The sequence below is a fragment of the Aotus nancymaae genome, unplaced genomic scaffold (genome assembly GCF_030222135.1).
Source record: "Aotus nancymaae isolate 86718 unplaced genomic scaffold, 86718_ANA_hifiasm-v0.15.2.pri h1tg000011l, whole genome shotgun sequence".
NCBI lineage: Eukaryota > Metazoa > Chordata > Mammalia > Primates > Aotidae > Aotus > Aotus nancymaae.
The window spans coordinates 41,887,030-41,911,555 of record NW_026988422.1 but is presented as its reverse complement, the minus strand read 5'-3'; the positions used below and the strand labels follow the sequence as shown (position 1 = coordinate 41,911,555).

Here is a 24,526-nt window from a genome sequence, read left to right as displayed (position 1 = left end):
TGTAATACGTTAGAATATTTTCTAATCTTTTTTCTTTCTTTAATTAATTTCTTTTTTTTGAGACGGAGTTTTGCTCTTGTTACACAGGCTGGAGTGCAATGGCGCGATCTTGGCTCACTGCAACCTCCGCCTCCTGGGTTCAGGCAATTAATTCTCCTGCCTCAGCCTCCTGAGTAGCTGGGATTACAGGCACACGCCACCATGCCCAGCTAATTTTTTGTATTTTTAGTAGAGACGGGGTTTCACCATGTTAACCAGGATGGTCTCGATCTCTTGACCTCGTGATCCACCCTCCTCAGCCTCCCAAAGTGCTGGGATTACAGGCGTGAGCCACCGCGCCCGGCCTCAATTAATTTCTTTAATGCCATTTAAAGCACCAAACTGATATCATGACCAATGAGAGGTGTGACCTGTGCTTTGAATAAACACTAATCTAAATGAATTTCCAATTGGATTCCCCACTATAAACATGAAAAAAAAAAGGGATTAACAGCTTGACTTAAAAGGACTGTCACATTTGCTCACCAGTGTAATGCAATCTATTTTTCTTAGAGCTATTCTGGAAAACAGCCTGGGGTGTCAGGAATATGAAGATGCAAGATAATCTTAAGATATATTTAGGCCAGGCGTGGTGGCTCACACCTGTAATCCCAGCACTTTGGGAGGCCGAAGCCCAGCCAACATAGTGAAACCCCATCTCTACTAAAAATACAAATATTAGCTCAGTGTGGTGGCACAGGCCTGTAGTCCCAGCAGCTCTGGAGGCTGAGGCAGGAGAATCGCTTGAACCTGGGAGGCAGAGGTTGCAGTGAGCTGAGACCATGCCATTGCACTCCAGTCTGAGTAACAGAGTGAGACTATCTAAAAATATGTGTATATTTATGTGATCTATATGAACTGGACTAAAACTGAGCCCTTATTTGTGTGTGTGTGTGCATAGATAAATCTTACAGTCAAAAGCCTGTTCTGCCGGGCACAGTGGCTCATGCCTGTAATCCTAGCACTTTGAGAGTCTGAGGCACTTGGATCACCTAAGGTCAGTAGTTCGAGACCAGCCTGGTCAACATGGTGAAATTCTGTTTCTACTAAAAATACAGGAGTTAGCCGGGAATGGTGACAGGCACTTGTAATCTCAGCTACCTGGGAGGCTGGGACAGGAGAATTGCTTATATCAAAAAGGTGGATGTTGCAGTGAGCTGAAATCACACCACTGCACTTCAGCTTGGGCGACAGAGCAACACTCCATCTCAAAAAAAAAAAAAAAATGCCTGTTATATTTGTGATCTTGTTTCCAAAAGATATTCAGTAAATATCTGTTGCTCGAATGAGTGACAGTGGTACCTACTGGTTTATTTGTAATTCAGGGTTTCTTTGAAAGAACAGTAAGTAGAAGGAAACTGAGAAAACCATATTTAATCATTTATATGTAAGGGCTGTGTTGACATTCATCCAAAAGTACTTAATTCCAGCCTATCTTCATGGACTGATCCTAAATTCAAGTTAGCATGTAAAAGTCAAGGCCTCCTAGTTCTAACTTTGAGTCATTTTACTGGGACTCAGCTTTCTTCATCTTAAAATGAGTGCTTTGGAGCTGGGCCTGGTGGCTCACGCCTATAATCCCAACACTTTAGGAGACTGAGGCGGCCAGATCACGAGGTCAGGAGTTCAAGACCAGCCTGGCCAATATGGTGAAACCCTGTCTCTACTAAAAATATAAAAAATTAGCCAGGTGTGGTGGTGCATGCCTGTAGTCCCAGCTTCTCAGAAGACTGAGGCAGGAGAATCGCTTGAACCCAGGAGACAGAGGTTGCAGTGAGCCGAGATCGTGCCACCTCCCTCCAGCCTGGGCAACAGAGTGAGACTCCGTCTCAAAAAAAAAAAAAAAAAAAATGAGTGCTTTGGAATAATAATCATTAGTCCCCAGACTATTGGAGAAAACCAAGAAGTACTGATTTACTTGGCCTCTGTATATGAACTAGGAATGGTTTGATTTATTAAAAGTATGGCGATGAGAGAGGTCTGTACATCTGTGGTAATGTATTTTTATTGTATTTGCTACATGTTTATACTTGTGTTGCTTATCAATCATGTATTAGTGGGCAGCAAAACTTTTATATGCAAATTGGAAGATGACCTCCATGTTTGTTTGTAACAATAGAGCAACATTGTACAATGCTTTACAGAAATATCAGTCAGGCCTAGGTAACCACCAAAACTCTTTTTAGTCCTAGACTCTTATGTTCTGTATTCAGAGATCTTTCTCTTTTGATATCTGCCATTTTTTTTCTTTTCAGTTTTTCTTTTAACATATCTTTCCCTTTTCTTCAGGAATGACATCTTTGTGTTCCTGTTAAGCACACGAGCTGGAGGACTGGGTATCAATCTCACTGCTGCAGACACAGTAAGTAATGAGAGCACAATAAACTAGTTATGCAGGTTTTCTACTATGAATATGTCATTCAGTTTGTTTTACTCTTTGCTTTTGTGTCACAAACTTCCGTTCTTTAAAACCCCATTCAGTTGTCAATATTCCTTCCCCAGCCTTTCCCTTTATTCAGGATAATCACATTAGATTGTAAGTAATTATTTTACATACTAGACTTTGGCTTCAACAATGGAAGGAAATAAAAAGTCTATATTTCTAGGCTGGGTGCAGTGGCTCACGGTTGTAATCCAGCACTTTGGGAGGCTGAGGTGGGCAGATGGCTTGAGGTCAGGAGTTTGAGACCAGCCTGGCCTACACAGTGAAACCGCATCTCTGCTAAATACACAAAAATTAGCCGTGTGTGCTGGTGCATGCCTGTGGTCCCAGCTACTGAGGAGGCTGAGGCAGGAGAATCATTTGAACATGGGAAGTGGAGGTTTCAGTGAGCCAAGATCGCACCACTGCACTCCAGCCTGGGCAACAGAGTGAGTCTCTATCTCAAAAAAAAGTCTGTATTTCTAGCGCCTGCAACAATTTGTTAATTTGCTCATTCATTCATTCAAGAAATATTTACTGAGCATCCACCAAGGGCCCAGCATTGTTTTAGGCACTAGGAATTCATCTTGTAGTGAAACAAAGTTCCAGTTCTATCTTCGTAGTTACTATAAATTACATTTCTAGTGGTGGGAGGGAAGACAAAGTATAAAGAAAAGGAAAAAAAACTGATAATATGAACGCTGTGAAGAAAAATCCATCAGGTAAACAGTGGTAGCCTGAGAATGATGAGGGTTTGCTGTTTTATTTGGATTGCTAGGCAACTCTGATAAGGTGACATTTGAGCCTAGATCTGAAGAAAGTAAGGAGGCAACCTAATCATATACCTGGCAGAAAGAAGAGCAGTCTAGGCGGAGGAGATAAGTGCAAAGCCCTAAGGTGAGAACATACTTGGCATAATCAATCAAAAGTAAGGAGTCCAGAGCAGGTAGAACAGAATTAACTATGGGGAGAGTGATACGAGATGGCTATTTCAGAAGCAGATCATGTAGAGTTTAGTAGCAATGGTAAGGACTTTGAGATGGGGATTGATTGGAAGAATTTGAACAGAGGAGTAACATGATTTGGTTTGAGTTTTAAATGCGTCCTTCTGGCTTCTGTTTAGATGGGAGAAAAAATGAAACACTGCAAGGAGACATAAGCAGGAAGATCAGTTAGGAGTATCAGACGCTAAGTGGCAATGTCACCGAGGCAGCAGAGTCTGAAGTTCAGGAGAAAGATGAGGGCTAAAACTGTATATTCTTTTATTTTTTATTTTTTGAGACAGAATCTTGCTCTGTCACTGAGGCTGGAGTGCAGTGGCTTTATCTTGGCTTACTTCAGCCTCCACTTCCTGGGTTCAAGTGATTCTCCCACCTCAGCCTCCCAAGTAGCTGGGACTACAGGCGAGCACCACCATGCCTGACTAATTTTTGTATTTTTAGTAGAGACGGGGTTTCACCATGTTGGCCAGGCTGGTCTCAAACTCCTGATCTCAGATGATCTGCCTGCCTCGGTCTCCCAAGTGCTGGGATTACAGGTGTGAGCCACCACTCCCGGCCTTAAAGCGATATTTTCAAATCATCAGGTTGTAGATGATATTTAAGACCCTGAGGCTGTATGAGGTCATGTGGGGAGGTTTAGCGAAAGTTCATTTTACTAAAATATGTTTCCCTTCTTCTCAGCTTGCCTATCTCAGGTTTAGTCTATGGTTTCTTAAGGAATAGTTTCACTAGTTATTCATTTAAATGGTCAAAAAACTAAGCAGGTTTGAAGGGAGAGATCTGTACCATGCTTCCAAGGTTCACATAGTTTGCCCTGTGGGCATAAAGAGAGTCCTGCCAGCCACAAAGAACCAAAGTAGGCCTAGACCTCTGATCTCTAAGTAGAGGAATAGGAGTCTTTTTTCATCCTGAAAGCCAGAGAGGGGATCTGCACTGGTCATGGTAGCTCATGCCTGTAATCCCAGCAGTTTTGGAGTCTGAGGCAGGCGGATTGCTTGAGGGCAGGTGTTTGAAACCAGCCTGGGCAACATAGCGAGATCCCATCTGCACAAAAAAGGTTTTTTAATTAGCCAGGCATGGTGGCACATGCCTGTGGTTCCAGCTACTGGGGAGGCCGAGGTGGGAGGTTTGCTTGGGCCCAGGAGGTCAAGCCTACAGTGAGCTGTGATTGCACTGCTGCACTTCAACATGGGCAACACAGTGAGACCCTTTCTCAAAAAACAGAGAAGGGCTCTGAATAATACTCTGATTTCTCAATTCTGAAATAATTTACATTTTAATTTTGGGGTATAGGCTTAAGGATTCACTTGCAAATTAGAAGCTCCTGGAATATTCTTTAGAAAACTGAAGTAGTGGCTGGGCTTGGTGGCTCATGCCTGTAATCCCAGCACTTTGGGAGGCCAAGGCCAGCAGATCACCTGAGGTCAGGAGTTTGAGACCAGCCTGACCAACATGGAGAAACCCAGTAGTAAAAATACGAAACTAGCCAGGCGTGGTGGTGCATGCCTATAATCCCAGCTGCTCGGGATGCTGAGGCAGGAGAATCGCTTGAACCTGAGAGGCGGAGTTTACAGTGAGTCAAGATCGCGCCATTGCACTCCAGGCTGGGCAACAAGAGTGAAACTGCATCTCAAAAAAAAAAAAAAAAAAGGAAAAATGAGACAGCAACATTGAAATGAATTCCGAGAATATACTGTGTGTGTGTGTTGCTGGAGAAACAATAGGGTTAGCTGCTTGTCTGGCAATTTTTTTTTTCCTCTGAGATTTATTTAGATTTGGGATTTCCCCAGAACCATTTATGGACAAGGAAGAGATTAATCAACTTAAAAATATGAGGAAAAAACCTAATGTGTTGTGATTGAGAATGCATACATAAAAATGTATTTATAAATAGTGGGACTCTATCTTGCCTACTCTGTTAGTAAAAACATGGTTTTAGCAAATGATATATGTCATTGTTTGTATATTCTTCCTGAAGTAGGGTTATCTTTCCATTTGACTCGGTTTAGTAAGGGAGTTATAAACTGCACTTTTTGTGTTCCTGTGTCAGTCCTGTTTTAAAGGCTTATGTGTAGTGAGAATGAAGAGCTTTTGTCCCTTTGCAGAGATTCAAGAAGTCCTGTCTGACAGGACAGCTTTTAGCCCTCCAAAGGGACTGAACCTCCACTCATTCTCTTGGGAGAAACAGCTCCACCCTCCAAGTGTTGGTCCAACTTTTCCCAGTTGTTCCTCTAGAAACATTCCTGTTTGAAATCTCACTTTCTCATCCCCTGAAACTCCTTCTCATTGACTTATACAGCCAGGCCCCTCTACTACATGGTAACTCTCAGCTCTCTTCCCCTGTGCCTGCCCTGCTTGGTGTGTATAGTTTGTGGAAGGCATTGGCTATTATTTCCCCTTAGTCATTGCTGGGCCACGCTTTGTGGATTGACTTGCCTTAATCATTCCTAGTTAAGTCAGTTGTTCTAGTCCTTTAATTGTTATTTATTTTTCTCTAGAATGTCTCACTGAGCTCCATAAACCCGACTGCCAAATATAGCCGTCATCTCTCTCCCACTGCCGTGCATTGTCTCCCTCACCACTCCCTCCAGTTCACATCATGGTTGATACCATGTCGGCTTGATTTTTAGATTAGATGGTAACCATACATCTGTCTTGGTTTTTAATTCTCTCACTCTTGTTCTTAACGTATTAGTTTATACATATTTCATATTTTCCCCTGCATAAGTATTTTTCTAAACAATCCTATTTTAGTTTCTTTTCCTCCCAAATTCCCCACCTCTTTGAATCCATTTAAAGGATAAATATCTTCTGTATTTAGAGATTTTTGAAGTTAGATTATAAACCCATCTCCTTATGCTTTAATTATTGTTTATGAGCTCAAAAGAGAATCAGGTTTGATTGCCACTGGGCTTCTAGGAAAAAATGTGATTGTTAAGACAGTACTTCTGAAACAGTTCATGATGTGACTCTCCCTCCACCCAGCCCTACCACACACATTTCCACATTATGAATTCATGCTGAACCATAGCCTCAAGCTTAGACAGCTCAAGATACTGTCTTGGGTGTGACATCAGCTCTCAATTTCCACATATGTGGTGACTTTAAATACAGTGGACATCATGGGACAACATGAACCAGAAAAAAAGGTGAAAAAAAAAGTACACTGGGCAAGTAATGTTATCCTCTAGTCCAACTGAAGGTTGTTTTTGTTAGGTCTGTTCCCTCTGAAAGTTCAAGCTAGGTCTTCTGGAAGTTTGCATGTCCTCTTTGAAACTCCAGAATGTCCTGTGGTTAGGTTTGTTAATTTCCTCTACTGGTGACAAGCATTATACACTTATAAATCTTAGGTTTGCAGGACACTGGATTAATAATAAGGTTTCACAGTGACTTTTTCTTTGGCCAGCCGTTTGCATTGTTCTTCCCAAGGATTCTAACCTGTGCTAAAAATGGAGGGAAACCATTTTTTGCCAGGCGCACTGGCTCACACCTGTAATTCCAATACTTTGGGAGGCTGAGGTAGGAGGATTGCTTGAGCCCTGAGTTCGGGGCTGCAGTGAGCCAAGATCATGCCACTGTACTCCAGCCTGGGAGACAGAGCAAGACCCTGTCTCAACAAAGAAAAAGAGAGAGAGACAGAAACAGTTTCAAGAAAGGTGACTCACTCTTTCAAATAGTACACATGGAATAATTGGACACCCATAGAAGTTAGTGATTAAGTGGGGACTTGGACTAAGGTATGTAGGCAATGCTAAGTATTGTTACTACTGTAGGTTGTGGAGAAAGACTGTTAGGTCAGCCCCTTGCTATGATCTCAAGCCAATCTCTTCCTTGCTTGTGAGATAGAGGACAGACAAGATTTTTGTGGGCCGGGTGCGGTGGCTCACGCCTGTAATCCCAACACTTTGGGAGGCTGAGGCAGGTGGATCACGAGGTCAAGAGATCGAGACCATCCTGGTCAACATGGGGAAACCCCGTCTCTACTAAAAATACAAAAAATTAGCTGGGCATGGTGGTGCGTGCATGTAACCCCAGCTACTCAGGAGGCTGAGGCAAGAGAATTGCCTGAACCCAGGAGGCGGAGGTTGTGGTGAGCCGAGATCGCGCCATTGCACTCCAGCCTGGGTAACAAGAGCGAAACTCTGTCTCAAAAAAAAAAGACTTTTGTGAGAATTCAGTGAGATAGGTATGCAGACTAGTCCCAGACTCATAATAAGTACCCAACAGATTTTAGCCATTATTATTTCTAATAGGAATACAGGGGGAATAGAAAATAGAAAAAGAAAAGGAGACGTTATTATAGGTAAGAGAAAACAGGGAGGACTTTCTGGAAGCTTGAATTAAACCTGAAAGGACCAATAAAGAAGAGTTTTGGGATTCTAGTTCAGAGAAACAGCTGAAGCAAAAAGAGGTGCACACAAATGTATTATAAGCCAGGACCATGAAAGAGACCCATCTGACTAAAGGGAAGAGGCATATGTGTATTAAGAAATAAGTTGGCTCTCTATAGCACGGCCTGATTATTTAGGAGAGTTTGGACATGGTGTGTAACTGACAGATGGAGTGGTCCACAGTGGTAGCCAAGGTAGACTGAAGAGGAAAGAGACTGAGATCTAGGAGTCCTACTGATGTAACAGAGCACTAATCCAGATGTAGCCAGACTGGTAACAGTGGGACTGTAGAAAGGATAGGTTAATTTTTGAAGCGATGGCTGGATTTGGTGACTTTTGATTGGATATAAAGGATGACACATGAGATACGAGGGCCATTTTGAACTGAGATTCTTTCAGGAGGTCTGCCATGTTGGATGATAGCCTCAAGGGCTGAGGGCTAAGGAGTTTGTTTTAGGATCACTTAGTGTTGGTACATTTTGTTGTTGTTGTTGATTTGTTTGTTGCTCAGCAAACTAGAAGGCACTTCCAGAGAACTGTTTAAACGTTCCATCCTGGGAATTTGTGAGCTAGTAAATGACTCTGTTGATGAGAACCTGAGAATTCTAGGGAGAGCCATGCCTGTTTCCAGGATAGCCCCAGTGTTTTGTTTTGTTTTGTTATTTTGAGATGGAGTTTCCCTCGTGTTGACCAGGCTAGAGTGCAGTAGCGCGTTCTCAGCTTACTGCAACCTCCGCCTTCTGGGTTCAAGCGATTCTCCTGCCTTAGCCTCCTGAGTAACTGGGATCACAGGCACCTGTCACCACATCAGCTAATTTTATTTTATTTTATTTTATTTATTTATTTATTTTTCTTTCTTTGCCTTTTTTTTTAGACGGAGGCTCACTCTGTCACCCAGGCTGGACTGGAGTGCAGTGGTGCAATGTCGGCTCACTGCAACCTCTGCCTCCTGGATTCAAGCGATTCTCCTGCCTTAGCCTCCCAAGTAGCTGGGATTACAGGCACACACCACCATGCCCAGCTAATTTTTGTGTTTTTAGTAGAGGTGGGGTTTCACTGTGTTAGCCAGGCTAGTCTCAAACTCCTGACCTCAGTCCACCCGCCTCAGCCTCCCAAAGTGATAGGATTACAGGCGTGAGCCACTGCACCTGACCTGTTTGTTTTTTGTTTTGTTTTATTTTTGAGACAGGATATCACTCTGTCACCCAGGCAGGAGTGCAGTGGTGCAATCTTGGCTCACTGCAACCTCTGCCTCCCAGGCTCAAATGATCCTCCCACCTCAGCCTTGTGAATAGTTGGGAGCCATGGTGCTTACTCAGGCAATGTGATCTCACATAAATTGTCTAGCTCCTTTGTGCCTCATTCTCCTGAACTACAAAATATGGGAGTCTTTTTTATTTTATTTTTTTACTCCCCCCCGCCCGACAGTCAAAATATGGGAGTCTTAAGAGTATTTAAATCAAGATGATTATGGGATTTTTTTTTCTCAGCAAAATAACAGTGATAATTCTCGGATTTAAATGGGTTAATGCACTTAAAACAATCCACTATGTGTTAACCATTAATGTTATTAATGTACTAAACACTAAATTTTAATTAATATTATTACTACTCTCTCTTTTTAAGTGAAAACTGGGGGGCAAAAAAAAACAGGAACATGTATCTTTTGCTCAAGGCATGTGAAGGAATGGTTTTGTATCTTCTAAGAAATTGTATCTTAGCTCAGTATCATAGAAGGGAATCAGACCCTACTGACAACCAAACTATTGCAAACAGATAATGTTGGGTTGCTCTCAGAATTTTTGGTCCTTCCCCAAGAGTGCTTCAGTTTTTGCTATGTTCTGTGCAGGTGATTTTCTATGATAGTGACTGGAACCCCACTGTGGATCAGCAGGCCATGGACAGGGCCCATCGCTTGGGGCAGACAAAGCAGGTTACCGTATACCGACTCATCTGTAAAGGCACCATTGAAGAACGCATTCTGCAAAGAGCCAAGGAGAAGAGTGAGGTAAGCACAAGGGAAAGGAATTCCTACACTAGGGGAGCAAACAGAAAATCCGACCACATTGACTGGATTGAGACTATTTAAAACTCTCTTGCCTTTCATTGATCATGATGAAACTACAATTTCTTCTGAATAGAAAATAAAATCAGGTCCTATGCAATAGCAATCTATGCCTGGCAGTGCCTCATTCTCTTTCCCCCAGAATGGTTTCCATAGCTTAGATCCAGCTGTTGTTCATGTGGAGACTGACACCAGTAATAGTCTCTTACATTCAGAGGAAGAAGAATTGACATTTTTGAGTTCTTATTCTAGTACTCTCAGTTTATCTGCCTCTGAAATTGTATGCCAAATTTGTTAGTTTCCAAAGAAATGATTATTTTTTGTTTTTTTTTCCATCCTGATTTAGTATTATTGGATTTCCTAGTTATTAGTTAGCAGTTCCAAGCAAAGAAGTTATCATTTCCATTCTGTCAGACAAATAATCTGGATGAGCCAATGAGATGAACTGAAATGAAAAGGGGAAGAGAAGAAATAGGAAACCAGAGGCCTCACCTGAGGAGTGGGTTGAGAACAATGTGTATTTCTGTCTGGATATTTGCCATAAGGGAATTGATGCCTGGAGGTGACATTTTGATCTGCTTTGGTGTAGATTCAACGGATGGTGATTTCAGGTGGGAACTTCAAACCAGATACCTTGAAACCCAAAGAAGTGGTTAGTCTTCTTCTAGACGATGAAGAGTTGGAAAAAAAATGTACGTACTCTAAACCTCTATACACTTCCCTCATGTATCTGAGAATGGAAGAGGTACTTGGCTGTATGCCAAGGGTAGGCAAAGCCAAAGGCTGTATTTAGGGAAAATATTTTCAGACGCACGTTTTAGATGAAAATCCAAACAAGAGTGTGTTTTGGGCCAGGCGAGGCAGGTAGATCACCTCAGTTCGGGAGTTCAAGACCAGCCTGGCCAACGTGAAACCCCGTCTCTACTAAAAATACAAAAAATTAGCTGGGTGTGGTGACAGGTGCCTATAATCCCAGCTACTCAGGAAGCTGAGGCAGAATTGCTCAAACCCAGGAGGTGGCGATTACAGTGAGCCAAGACTGTGCCATTGCACTCCAGCCCGGCAACAAAAGCGAAACTCCATTTCGAAAAAAAAAAAAAAAAAGATACAGCTGGGTACGGTGGCTCATGCCTGTAATCCCAGCACTCTGGGAGGCTGAGGCGGGTGGATCACCTGAGGTCAGGAGCTTGAGACCAGCCTGGCCAACATAGTGAAACCCTGTCTCTACCAAAAATACAAAAAATTAGCTGGGTGTGGTGGCAGCCACCTGTAATCCCAGCTGCTAGGGAGGCTGAGGCAAGAGAATTGCTTGAACCTGGGAGGCAGAGGTTGCAGTGAGCTGAGATCGCGCCATTGCATTCCAGCCTGGGGAATGAGCGAAACTTTGTCTCAAAAAAAAAAAAAAAAAAAAGAGGCCAGGCTTGGTGGCCCACGCCTATAATCCCAGCACTTTGGGATGCTGGTGTGGACGGATCACAAGGTCAGGAGTTTGAGACTAGCCTGGCCAACATGGTGAAACCCTGTTTCTATTAAAAATACAAACATTAGCTGGGCCTGGTGGCATAATCCCAGCTACTCAGAAGACTGAGGCAGGCAAATCACTTGAACCCTGAAGGTAGAGGTTGCAGTGAGCTGAGACTGTGCCGTTGCACTGCAGCCTGGGCGACAAGAGTAAGACTCTGTCTCAAAAAAAAAAAAAAAAAGTGTTGTGGAGGAGAAGGGAAAATTTGTGTGTACATTAAAGGTAAGCATGGCTTCAAATAAATTTGTAGCTTGCGCAGGGAAGGTACCTGACTCCTTAGCAGTGATGAATTTGCTCTTTTGCCCAGAAAAACATTTTTATGGAAAAGCTGGAGAAATACAGAGCTGTAACCATACAACCCTTCTCCCATGTGTTTTCTGGCTTTTGGGAGCATTGGATTTCAGATTCATCTGTGAGCCTTTGAGGCCTTCCATAGCAATACAGCAGAAAATAAGTTCACATTTGTCAGCACCTTCTAAAACCTTTCAGAACTTTACAGCCACACCCAATCTGTGCAAAGCAGAGATATTAAAAGACTGAAATGAAAACAGTGAAAAGGATAATGTGAGGAAAGGCCCATAATAATTGTTTTTTTGTTTTTTTGTTTTGTTTTGTTTTTTGAGACGGTTTTGCTCTATTGCCCAGGCTGGACTGCAGTGGCGCAGTCTCAGCTCACTGTAACCTCTGCTTCCTGGGCTCAGGCAATCCTCCTGACTCAGCCTCCGGAGTAGCTGAGACCACAGGTGTGTTCTGCCGTACCTGGCTAATTTTTGTATTTTTATAGAGATGGGTTTGCACCACATTGGCCAGACTGGCCTCAAACTCTTGGGCTTGAGCAGTCAGCCTGCCTCGGCAGGATTATAGACATGAGTCACCACACCGAGCCAGCCCATAATAATTAACTAAGAGTTGTGGTTTAAACCCCAAGTTGAGAATCCACGTTAGAAAACCACTGGTTATCTGCCTTAAACAGATAGAAGTGATACCTTGGAAAATAAGCGTCAGGGATATGTTCACCTTAATTAAGAGAGTGAGGATTATGATTACCACAGGTACTTCATCAGGTCTTAATTTGTTTTCTTGATAGTGAGGCTACGGCAGGAAGAGAAACGGCAACAGGAGGAAACCAACCGAGTGAAAGAGCGCAAGCGAAAGCGGGAAAAGTATGCGGAGAAGGTATCTCCAGCCTGGAATGGTGGATAGGGGCTAGTGGGGCCTGGAGTGCTTACCAAAAAGGCTTTGGGGTACATGGCTTCTCATCTTGGTTGCTGGTTGCTATCCAGCTCCAGCTGTGTATGATTAGCTACATCTCTGGGCTGACTCATGCGGCCTTGTTAGATCTGTACTCCCCACACAAACTCACCCTTTCAGTGGTCACAGTTTAATTATGGAAACCATTTGTCAGAGCTGATACAAAGCGTGTAAGGCTAAAATGTGGCTAAGATGGCCATTACTTGCTTATATTATTAGACTCCATAGAATCTTAGAAAGGGCCTAAGAGGCCCTGAAATCCAAAACCTAACATAATTCTGCTAGTGTACCACTCAGTGTCATCTACCACTAGAAAAATAAGCCCCCAGCTTATTTCTAAATGTTCATCTCTTTTTCTCCAGTTCACACCAAGGATTTGAACTGTCTTTAAAAATTGTCCTGAAAATAAAAACAGATACACAGAAAATATATTGAAAGCATTGGCCCTCTCTTTTGTAAAACTGCATTCACTCAGCCCCAGTAAGCACTGGATGTGCCAGCAGCTGGTGTGGCTCTGGTTCAGTGTGCCCCAACTTTAAACTCTATTATTGTGGCAAATATTCATAAGCTCTTTTTTTTTTGAGCCGGAGTTTTACTGGTCTACAATTTCTGGGCTCAAGGAGTCCTCCCATCTCAACCTCCTAAGTAATTTAAATTATAGGCATGTCCCACCGTGCTCGACTAAAATATACATAAACTTCTATTAAGCCATCCCTTCTTCCTTATGCAGTTTTTCTTCCCTAAAAATATTTTAATTGAGTAGTTTACAAACTAAAGAATAAAAGTTCTGTTATCCTTTTCTCCCAAATCCCGCTTTTCTTTTGGGGTGCATCCTTACACGTTTTCCTTATTTCTTTACTTGTGTGTTCCCAGAAGAAAAAGGAAGATGAATTGGATGGGAAAAGGAGAAAAGAGGGTGTGAACCTTGTGATCCCATTTGTTCCCTCGGCTGATAACTCCAACCTCTCTGCTGACGGAGATGATTCTTTTATTAGTGTGGACTCAGCCATGCCAAGCCCTTTCAGTGAGGTGAGGCTCCTTTTAGATGCCTGCATCACAGCGGTGGGGACTGTCCAGACTGTATAGCAGGGACACACTGCTGGGCAATCTTTGCTTCTCCCGGGGTTCTCCAGCCTTGTTGAAGTAGGTTGCATATGAGGTCTGTAAGGAGAGAAGCAGATAAGGACAAGTTGGTTTCTTAGAAGCCAAAGCAACCTCAACTGTGAAGCATGTTCTTACCTGGGTCTGAAGCCATGGGCAGTCACAGGGAGTAGTAAAGATCTTAACCCTTCCTCTTCTAGATCTCCATCAGCAGTGAGCTACACACTGGCTCCATTCCCCTGGATGAGAGTAGCAGTGATATGCTGGTCATTGTGGATGACCCAGCCTCCTCAGCCCCTCAATCTCGAGCTACCAACTCTCCTGCCTCCATAACAGGCTCCGTCTCAGACACCGTGAATGGTAATTGCTGCCATATTGTACAGCTTGGGCCTGGTCCATTGCCCAGCACTGGTTTGGTTGTGGGTACCTGATTCCTAATGGTATTTTTATTCTTTGAATAGCTTTGTCAAGTGAAATGAAGAAACGAAAGATTTAGGGAAAGCAAAATAAGAACTTTATGAAGATTTAAAACTTGTTTGTTTTCTAGTCATCCCTGTCTTTCAAATTCACCATTATTTTTGCTAATTTTTAAAGTTAGCTTTTCTGGGCCTTTCCTCACTTTGTTGTATGGGGCCCAGTATTGCTGCCATTTCCTGGGGAGCTCTGGGTTTAAAACTTGAGGATAAAATGTGACTCTCCAAGGCAGGAGCACATTAAAGTGTGCAGAAGAGTCCCAGGTAGCAAGTCCCTGAGGGTTCCCTTTGTAATGGATGAGTTTAAAGAAGAAACTCAGAAGTTAATGGAACTACTCTTTAGAATGAAAAGCAGCTTGAGGAGTTAGGATGTTTTCATTGTTTAGAATTTCTTAGTACTCTGTGTGACTCAGTGGTCTAGCCATTATTAAGTGGAAACATAGACCTCGGGTCCTAAAACAAACACCCTAAGAACCCGCTTTCCCTATCAGGAGAAGATTATGTAACATTGTGGAGAGATTAATTTTTTTTTTCCTTTTGACCCATTTGTTCCCACAGGAATCTCCATTCAGGAAATGCCAGCTGCAGGACGTGGTCACTCAGCCCGAAGCCGAGGCCGCCCCAAAGGTTCAGGAAGCACAGCCAAAGGAGCAGGGAAGGGTCGGAGCCGAAAGTCCACAGCAGGCAGCGCTGCTGCAATGGCAGGAGCCAAAGCTGGAGCTGCAGCAGCCTCCGCTGCTGCCTATGCTGCATACGGGTACAACGTGTCTAAAGGTACAGAAAGCCCAGGTTGGCCACAGGCTCTGTTCTGGTCAGGGGCAGTCTAGAAATTCTGTCAGGTAGAACATGTAGGAAACCCCTAGGCTGGAAGCCCTTTTATTTTTTTTATTTTTTTTATTTTTTGAGACAGAGTTTTGCTCTTGTTGCCCAGGCTGGAGTGCAATGGCGCAATCTTGGCTCACTGCAATCTTTGCCTCCCAGGTTCATGTGATTCTCCTGCCTTAGCCTCCCAAGTAGCTGGGATTACAGGCACCCACCACCACGCCCAGCTAAGTTTTTGTATTTTTAGCGGAGACAGGATTTCACCATGTTGGCCAGGCTAGTTGCAAACTCCTGACCTCAGGTGATTCGCCCACCTCAGTCTCCCAAAGTGCTGGGATTACAGACCTGAGCCACCGCGCCTGGCAGGAGCCTTCTTTCTAGAGCCCCCACTGGGGCTCTGCTTCTTTGTGATGAGCAGACTTGACTCACCCCTTGCCCTCCTGATGATGCAGGACTGCCTTTGGATTAGAACTAGCTCTGAGAAGAGAGAACTGAATTGTGAACTGTACTACTTTAAACATTCTGAATTTTTCTTGGAGAAGTGATTTGTTTTCTTCCTAGGCTTTTTTTTTTTTTTTTCTGAGAGCCACATTTTGCTAATCCAAACTAACATAGTTATGTAATCCTAGCACTTTGGGAGGCTGAGGTGGGCAGATCACTTGAGGCCAGTAGTTTGAGACCAGCCTGGCCAACATTGTGAAACCCCATCTCTACCAAAAAACACAAAAAATTAGTTGAGCATGGCGGCATGAGTCTGTAGTCCTAGCTACTCGGGAGGCTGAGGCATGAGAATTGACCGAACCCAGGAGGTGGAGGTTGTAGTGAGCCAAGATCACACCACTGCACTCCAGCCTGGGAGACATAGTGAGACTCTGTCTCAAAAAATAAAAAATTTTTAAAAAGAAGTATTCCACATGGACCTTGCTTCTGAGTGTATAATAGAAATGAGAAGGGGAAGCCGTGCATGCAGTGTGCTTAAAGCAATACACAGCAATATACAGGTGAATGAGAAGAGAGGAAAGCAGTCACTGTGGTTGTAGGTCAGTAGGACAGGGAACTGTGGACCTGCTGATAAGTTGCCTGTCTGTATTCAAAAAGGAGGAGAAGAATGAGGAAGGATTTGGACTGGTGACAGAGAGCTGGCAATGGCCAAGGCATATTGGGGGTCACTGAGCAGGCTAGTTGGGTTCCACTGAAGAGGAGCATTGGGAGTCAGGTTGAAAACACATGTTGAAGCCTGCTGGGCAGGAGTTTAGCAGGTGTGTGACAAGGGGCTACAGACAGTTTGACAAAGAAAGTGGCTGTTGTGACCGTGGTAGGTGAAGGGTGATTGTATCTATAGAGTACAAGACACAGCCACTTACAGACCTTTCTTCCCGTTAAATACACAGGCTTAGTATTAGCTCATAGGATTGTTGTCGCAAGTAAAGGCATACTTGTATAGAAAGTGCTTGGAGTGTAGTAAGTACTCAGTAATTGTTAGTTTACTTGCCTTTTCTCCTACTGCAGGAATCTCAGCTTTCGTTTATTGGTTCTTCCAGGAAATATGAAGTATGATAGCCTCGCACAGTGTTTAACCCTTTGCCAACTTAACACATCCTTGGAAAACAACAGTCATGCCAATAGTCAAGGCTGCCACGGCAGGGTCTCACCCATGGCTGGGACATTGCATATACTCAACCAGGTTTCTCTTCAAACCTACACTGAGCAGAGGGCAAGAGGGGTGAGGGAGACAGGGCGGGTAGAGCAACACAGGAAAAATCAGCAGTGCTTGGCAACTGGAAATGGAAATCGAGGAGAAGGAGTAGTTCAGAGAGTATCTACAATTCCATTGTGGATGAGGAGAGAGACATGTCTGCCCACCAAGCACTTAAAATTCTTTTTTAGGAAAGTAAAACCAGTACATATGAAATAATTAAAGAATCATATTAGACAATGTGGTATCATATGTAAGTGGATTTGGCGCATATAAACATTTTTGTGTGTGTGTGGTTGAGGCTTTTCTTGGATCAGGTGGGCCTAAGGCAGGGGCCACGCTGCAGGAGCAAGGCCTGTAAGCCGGTCAATGCTGCTCTTTCATGCAGTACTGGACAGCTCAGGGCTGAGCTCCACAGGTGAGGGGCTAGGCAGGCCCCTCAAAGCAAACACAGCCACTAACAGGAAGGAAGCTCAGGCCGGCTTTAGTGCAGGGAAGGGTAATGTTGGGAGGGGGGTGTTCATGAAGAAAAGTGGGTAGCTGAGGCTTTAAAGGGCCTGCATGGGACAGGGGCTTAGGGGAAGTAAAGAAGGCCAATAAAGTCTCGAGGGTAAAGAAGGGAATCAACAGGAAAAAGGAACAAGGAGGCAGGTGCTGGGGTGCAGAGTTCACCTGCTCTCCACAGCCTGGGCAGCAGCAGGCTGAGTATGGGCTCCTCATTCCCACCTCCTGGCCTTCAAGAAGGTTCACTGTTGTCCAGGGAGTCATCACCGAAGATGCGGGATCTGAGCTGTGTCCTTGGAGTGACACAGGGCTTGGAAAGCAGAGGGTGGCCATTGCCAGTGTAAGGAGAACTGCATTAGTACAGACACAAGATAGAGAGTGGGCAGCCTTGTACCCTCTGGCCCAACTTAGTGGAGAGTGGCAGGAGCACAAAATTGAGAAGGAAACATCTTATCACAAGTGATGTCCCGAGAAAGAAGAAAAGAAAAACCTGTTTGTGGCTAGTAAGTTATAGTTCTCATCCTGTAACCTTGGTGTCCCAGATTGTAAAATGTGTGCTCTATCTAGAGTGTCAAGATGAACATTTTACTATCTATGGATGAAGTAACATGGAGAGGGCTGGGTAGGTGTCATTTTCTCTTAAAAATCCATCCCTCTTACTGAAAGGACAGTTGTTGACAGGAAGAGGAAGCAAACAAGCCAAGAAGAAGTTAGCAAGGAGTGGCAGGGAGAAATTGCCCACCACTTCTCCTCCAGCTCAGACTCTGGTCCCCAAGACCACAGGCTCCAAGGAAGCTGACACGGCACTGGTGCTTACGGTCTTGTCTCTCGCCATCCCCACAGGAATCTCCGCCAGCAGTCCTCTGCAGACGTCCCTTGTTCGGCCTGCTGGCCTTGCTGACTTTGGACCTTCAAGCGCCTCTTCTCCTTTGAGTTCCCCTTTGAGCAAAGGAAACAATGTTCCTGGGACTCCCAAAAACCTCCACGTGACCAGCAGCCTAGCCCCAGACTCTCTGGTCCGAAAACAGGGCAAAGGCAACCCCTCTGGAGGACGTTAACCATCTGGGCCCTCCGACTTCCTTCAACCAAACCAGGGCTAGAGTCCTGACCTGCCAGTGGTCTTTGGATGGCTTGCGCTGTGCAGCATCTTCCATCCCAAGTCAGAAGTGGAAATGTCCAGCAAGGGAAGGACAGGCCGGTGGATGGTGTGAGCACTTTTATCACCTGTGTCTCATCAGGAGCATCTGGGGTGCCTATAGGAGGAAGGCACAGAGCAGGGATCAGCCCCACTGCCTCTCAAGTGAACTGTATAGCCAAGTCTTAAATCTCTCACGGGGCAAACCTGACATAGACCCCCTTTAGATGCTCAGGCACATTGTTTCCATCCCCATTCCACTCTTCGGCTCTAATACATCCCCTGCCAAGTCTCCGCAGGTGCTGTGAAGAGCCTTCCATAGTGGAGATTTCTCTTACGATTGTGATTTCTCATAGGGCTAGTAAGTGAGGAGATTGTGTACCTGGTGTCCACAGTCTTCAGGCAGCTCCCCAGGTCTCTGAACCCCATATGCCAGAGTGTCATCATTGAAGAGAGCAGTGACTGCGAGAGGTTATGGAGGCTGCTAAGCGTAACAGAGGAAGTGTATCCACAGGCAGTTGTGTTCCCAGCATTTCCTCCCCTGTCCTGCATGGTTCACACCACGAGAACCTTCAGATCCTACCAGCAACAGTAGCACCTTCCACCCAGGGGACTCCCAGAAGCCAGTAAAGAGACCAGGAGCCACCTCAATCAGCAGGACAGCCTCACTGCCCCTCTTCCAGACTCCCCTTTGCCCATCCTGAATGCACAGTCTCCCCACCCATGCCCTTCAGCCCCCTGCTTGGCTGTATGCACTGTCTGTATTGCACTGAGGGAGGAAGGGACAGCAGGAGTGAGGTGGAGGGAGGGGGCAGGCTCAGTACAGGCCCTCCCAGCCCGGCCAGCCTGAGCTTGCTGCCCTCCAGCAGAGGCAGAAGGGCAGTGTTTGCATGGGAGATGTTTCTGCCTGCTCCTACCTGATGTCCCTGGTGGAGCAGGTACTTCCAGGCAAGCCAGCCTCTAATTTGCACACCTGAAAATCGCGGAATTGAGTTTAGATAGATTGATTTTTAAAACTTTTTTTTGGAGTAGGGGGTATAGGGGAATCATTTAATTTAAATCATTAAGATTCCCCTGCTCAAACCCAGACTCCTGTGTATAGATGCTATTTAGAGGGAATCAGAAAAATGCCAAGCCTTTTTTCTCTTTGAATGTGCTGTCTATTTTTATAACTGAACTTGTACATATGTATAAAGAGAGACACATCTTCCTTTTACTAACTGGATAAAAAAAAAATCTTAAATAAAATGGAGTGAGATAATTTTATGTAAATTGAGGTGTCTGTGGTCTTTGCAGCTGCCTCTCCTTGGAGGCAAACTAGAGCCCTTGGTGGATGTGGCAGGATACAGGGAAAGCAGAACCCTCCCCTATGATCAGAGAGGATAGGGGTTAGTGGGACAAGGAGTGGACTGTGGGTGTTTCCTTAATAGCAGAATTGATTGGGCTTAGGAATTTGCTTCTGGCCATCAGAAAGAAGACTTGACCAAGTGTCTGGCGTGCAGCAGTCAAGGCCCTCGCCTCCAGGGGTGGGTTCTTTATGACTCAGGACCTACACCCCAGGACTTAGATGTGGGCAGCTTGGCCTGAGCGCCATCAAGCAGATGTACATAATGGTCATCTTAATAGTGACAATGTGGCTGGGTCCTGTGACTCATGCCTGTAATCCCAGCACTTTGGGAGGCCGAGGCGGGTGGATCACACAAAGTCGGGAGTTCGAGACCAGCCTGACCAACATGGAGAAACCCCATCTCTACTAAAAATACAAAATGAGCTGGGCATGGTGGCGCATGCCTGTAATCTCAGCTACTCGGGAGGCTGAGGCAGGAGAATCGCTTGAGCCCAGGAGGCAGAAGTTGAGGTGAGCCAAGATTGCACCATTGCACTCCAGCCTGGGCAACAAGAGTAAAACTCCGTCTCAAAAAAAATAGTGACAGTGTTCTGTAAGCTGTACTCATAAGAATCATGAAAGAAAATGGCAAAATATATTCCTAAGGATCCCAAAGACATCCAGGCTATGAAAACTTAGCTTGGTGATAGCTGGGAAAAGAGCACTAGTTCCCAGTCTGGCCTGGCAGCCAATGTTTGATTGGGCAAAACACTGATATGCTCTTGTATTACCTTTGAGCAGGGCTGGTGCTGTTCCCAAGTATGCTGGCTGTGTGGCCTCCCTATCCTTGCTCACCCTGCATGCTGCTGGTCAGGGTGGGCTGGCTCCTGGGCAGCTGATGCTCACCACAGTCAGAGGGATCAGCCTTCATTTTGTTGATAACAAGTAGCATTATTAGACACTCTTGGGTCTTATTTATCTTGTTGGTGAACTTGACCAAGACTTCATACAAAATAAACCAACATCAGAACCAAGCAGCTCTGCCTTTACATGCTATGTAAAGATTTTTCATAAGAAAAATATAATTTGAAACTTGAATGGTCCTTTAAGGCAGCACTTCTCCAATATTATTGTGCATACGAATCACCTTGAGACCTTAAAGTGCAGATTGTATTTTAGAAGGTCTGGATTGAGGCTTGAGACTGCGTTTCTGACAAGATCCCAGGTGATGGCCATGCTGCTAGTCCTTGGACTACACCTGGAATAGCAAGGGCCTAGGGTGTCTTCCAGCCCTGCCAAGCAGAAAAATATGTGCTTTATCTGCCCCAACCCCAGCAAGGAAGTCCTGTGCACAAAATACTACTTTATTTTTGCTCTTACCAACTTAATTCACCTGATGACAGAAAATGAAATTCTAGCATTTCTAGGAAAATTCAATCCCATATGTGTTTTCTTCATTTTGTTTTTCATTTTAAAATTGTTCATAATTTTCTTCACCATCCTGGGTAGCACCTCTGTTGGGCATGTTGGGTATGAGAGAAGGCCTTGCATTTGCTACTGTCCCTCTCCTGTGTGACCTCCACAAAGATGCAACATGTCATTGAGATTCTGTGACCCCTGGACTCAGTGCTTCCTGTGCAGTGTGTCCTTTTACTGTGACCACCAGACTCCTGGGTCAGTCAGCTTTCTCAGCTAATTCCTGAGCCCCTCTCAGGGGACATGGAGACCATTTGGCTGCTCTCCCACGCTTCTCTGAGACTACCAGAGAGTAACAAAACCCTGCAACTGGGGAAGCAGCTGTGTTTTATCGTAGGTATCCAATTCAGTCATTCACATGGTGCACATTCAGGCCGCTTAGATGGTAAGGGTCTGGGTGGAGAAGGCAAGTTGTGTTCTAGAGAAAGCCGAGACCACTGGCTGTCATGAAATTGTGTGTCCAAGGACTAAGGAGGGCCACTTACTCGTTGAGGGACCTTGAGGAAGCTGGTTGCCTCCCTTATCAGGCCTCTGGCCTATTCCTGCAACCTCATTCCTTTCTTGCTTCAGGTGCTGGGACTTAGCTGGCTTCCCTTTCCTCTTCAAAACTGCTACCACCTGCTCTCTCACTCCAGTTTCCCCACCACGGCAAGCTGCTGGGGGATGGGCTCCTGGTTCTTCCTAGCTGCTGCCAAAAATGAGCATCTTGCTTTTCTTTTTTTTTTAATTAGGGATTTTCTTGCTCATCAAAAGAAGGACACCAGGCAAAAACAATACTATACACGGAGAATTACAAAGCTTAAGAAATACTTCACAGTTCTCAGAGTCCCTGCCTACAGTTCCTGGCACCTTCGGTGAGAGAAACAAGGATTGCTGAGGGACAGGCTCCCTGACTCTTACCTCCTTCCTAGAGAGCTGAGTTCTTCCTTCCAGAAAGGCAGATGGAATGTGCATCTGTGAGTGCCCACAAGGGCTCTGCCTCTTCTCTCCTGCCCTTTGAGATTTATTTGTCATGTCACCCAAAGCTGAAGAATGAATGTCTGGCCCAAGGACTGGGGAGGCCCCTCTGGGTCTGACTTGGACTAGGGATTGGGCTGCAGCAGCCTCAGGGGAAGAAGGAAGGGAGCACAAGGGTTGAGTTGCAGGAGGCAGGGAGTATTCTAAGCTTGCCCAGCTGATGGCCCCCTAAAGCAGCTCTCTGGGAGAGAATGCCCGGCCTCAGCTCAGAATGTTCCACCCTCCTACCACCACCAGCACATCACCACAAACCCCACCCCCCAGCTATTCCTGGCTCCCAGAGAAGAAGAAAGGACCTCTCCTCCCATTTCCCAGGTGAGAGATCCCAGAAGACATGCCTTGCACCTTTGAAAAGATGGTGCCAGTTAACCTGGGGATGTCCGAGCAGAGCGGTGGGGAGAGTTCAAGTCCAGTGGATTGTCATGCAGTTCAGTTTCAGCAGTCTTGGTTTGCCTTCAGCCCAATGGAACTGGGAAGAGCAGCATAAACTCTTACCTAAAATTTTTCTGAATACCTAAGTCTTTCAGAGGGCTGACATTTTAACCTGATATTTTAAGCATCAGAATTTGGCTTGGTTAGAACTCTCTTTAAAGGATACTATGTCACTGCATGGTTAAACAGAACATACTGAACATACCTTAACCTTTCCTAAGGGCTTGGGGTCATGTGGGCATCTGGTGCTCTCAGGCCTGCTGTGAGGTGACTACTGTTTCCCCCATACTAAATGCCAATAGCTACACTGCCACAGTTCTTTTTTTGTTGTTTTGTTTTGTGAGACAGGATTTTGCTCTGTCACCCACGCTGGAGTGCAGTGATGCAATGACAGCTCACTGCAGCCTCGACCTCCCAGGCTCAAGCGATCCTACCTGCTCAGCCTCCCATAGCGCTGGGATTCCCGGCGTCAACCACCACACCCAACCACCCTTATCAGGGTGCCTCCCTTATCAGGCCTCTGGCCTCTTAAGTTTTGAATGGTTCTTAATTTTTGAATAGTACCTGTGCCAGCTGCCTTAGGGTTTTTGTAATTTTATGAGGTAGCTCCTCCCCTTAAAAAAAAAAAAATCACTGGGCACAGTTGCTCATGCCTGTAATCCCACCACTTTGGGAGGCCAAGGCGGGCCAATGAGGTCAGGAGATCAAGACCATCCTGGCCAACATGGTGAAACCCTGTCTCTACTAAAATACAAAAATTAGCTGGGTGTGGTGGTGCACACCTGTAGTCCCAGCTACTCGGGAGTCTGAGATCAGAGATTTGCTTTAACCTGGGAGGTGGAAGCTGCAGTGAGCCGAGATCATCCCTAGGCTGCTCATCCCTAGAGAGTAATTGTGAGGTCCACTGGTTGGGTTATAAGACCCCTGACCAGTTAAAATCATTGTTCATACTGGTTAGGGTAACTCACGATGCTGTAACAGAGACCCCAAAAAGCAATGGTTCAAATAAGATATAAATTCTTATCTCTCACACATAAGAGTTTGAATTTGGATCTACTCTGCATGATCATTGAACATCCCAGATCTTTCCATCTTGTTTCTCTGCTATTTCCATGTTTTTGTCCTCATCTGCATGGTGATTGCTGATTTATAGACATGTCCTATGGGGCAGGACACAGTGGCTCACACTTGTAATCCCAGCACTTTGGGAGGCTGAGGCAGGTAGCTCACAAGGTCAGGAGTTCCAGACCACCCTCGGCAACATGGTGAAACCCCGAATCTACTAAAAATACAAAAATTGGCCAGGCGCGGTGGCTCACACCTGTAATCCCAGCACTTTGGGAGGCCAAGGCAGGTGGATCACCTGAGGTCAGGAGTTTGAGATCAGCTTTACCAACATGGTGAACCCCATGTAATCCCAGCTACTTGGGAAGCTGAGGCAGAAGAATCACTTGAACCCAGGAGTTGCAGTAAGCTGAGATCGCACCACTGCACTCTGGCCTGGGCGGCAGAGGAAGACTCCATCTCAAAAAAAAAATTAGCCGGGTGTGGTGGTGTATGCCTGTAATCCCAGCTATTTGGGAGGCTGAGGCAGGAGAATCACTTGAACCCGAAAGGTGGAGGTTGCAATGAGCCCAGATCGCATCACCGAGCTCCAGCGTGGGCAACAGAACAAGACTCCATCAAAAAAAAAAAAAAAAAAATGTCCTATGGGAGGGGAAGATTGGGGAGGGGATTCACCTACTGTACTGTCTTAAGACTTAGACCCTCCACTCATAAACTAGGAGTAAAAAAAAATAAATAATAACAAAAGTAATTATAAAAGAAGAGACAGATTTGGATGGACAGCCAA

General features: G+C 45.1%; 1 protein-coding gene across 3 annotated transcripts in view; it reads left to right on the top strand.

The window, feature by feature from the left end:
- Nucleotides 1–23,976, top strand: part of INO80 (INO80 complex ATPase subunit) — a 111,872-nt gene extending 87,896 nt beyond the window's left edge. For 2 of the 3 annotated variants that reach the window (XM_012462466.3, XM_012462462.3), the window contains 8 exons: nucleotides 2,329–2,401; nucleotides 9,703–9,861; nucleotides 10,508–10,610; nucleotides 12,528–12,616; nucleotides 13,565–13,720; nucleotides 13,993–14,152; nucleotides 14,824–15,039; nucleotides 18,131–19,688. In XM_012462466.3, coding sequence (XP_012317889.1) covers nucleotides 2,329–2,401; nucleotides 9,703–9,861; nucleotides 10,508–10,610; nucleotides 12,528–12,616; nucleotides 13,565–13,720; nucleotides 13,993–14,152; nucleotides 14,824–15,039; nucleotides 18,131–18,345 — 1,171 coding nt within the window. In that variant the 3' untranslated portion in view covers nucleotides 18,346–19,688. Of the gene's footprint in view, nucleotides 1–2,328; nucleotides 2,402–9,702; nucleotides 9,862–10,507; nucleotides 10,611–12,527; nucleotides 12,617–13,564; nucleotides 13,721–13,992; nucleotides 14,153–14,823; nucleotides 15,040–18,130; nucleotides 19,689–21,956 lie in introns of those variants that run through there. The other variant, XM_012462465.3, reaches the window with a different exon arrangement.
- Nucleotides 23,977–24,526: the final 550 nt, after the last annotated feature.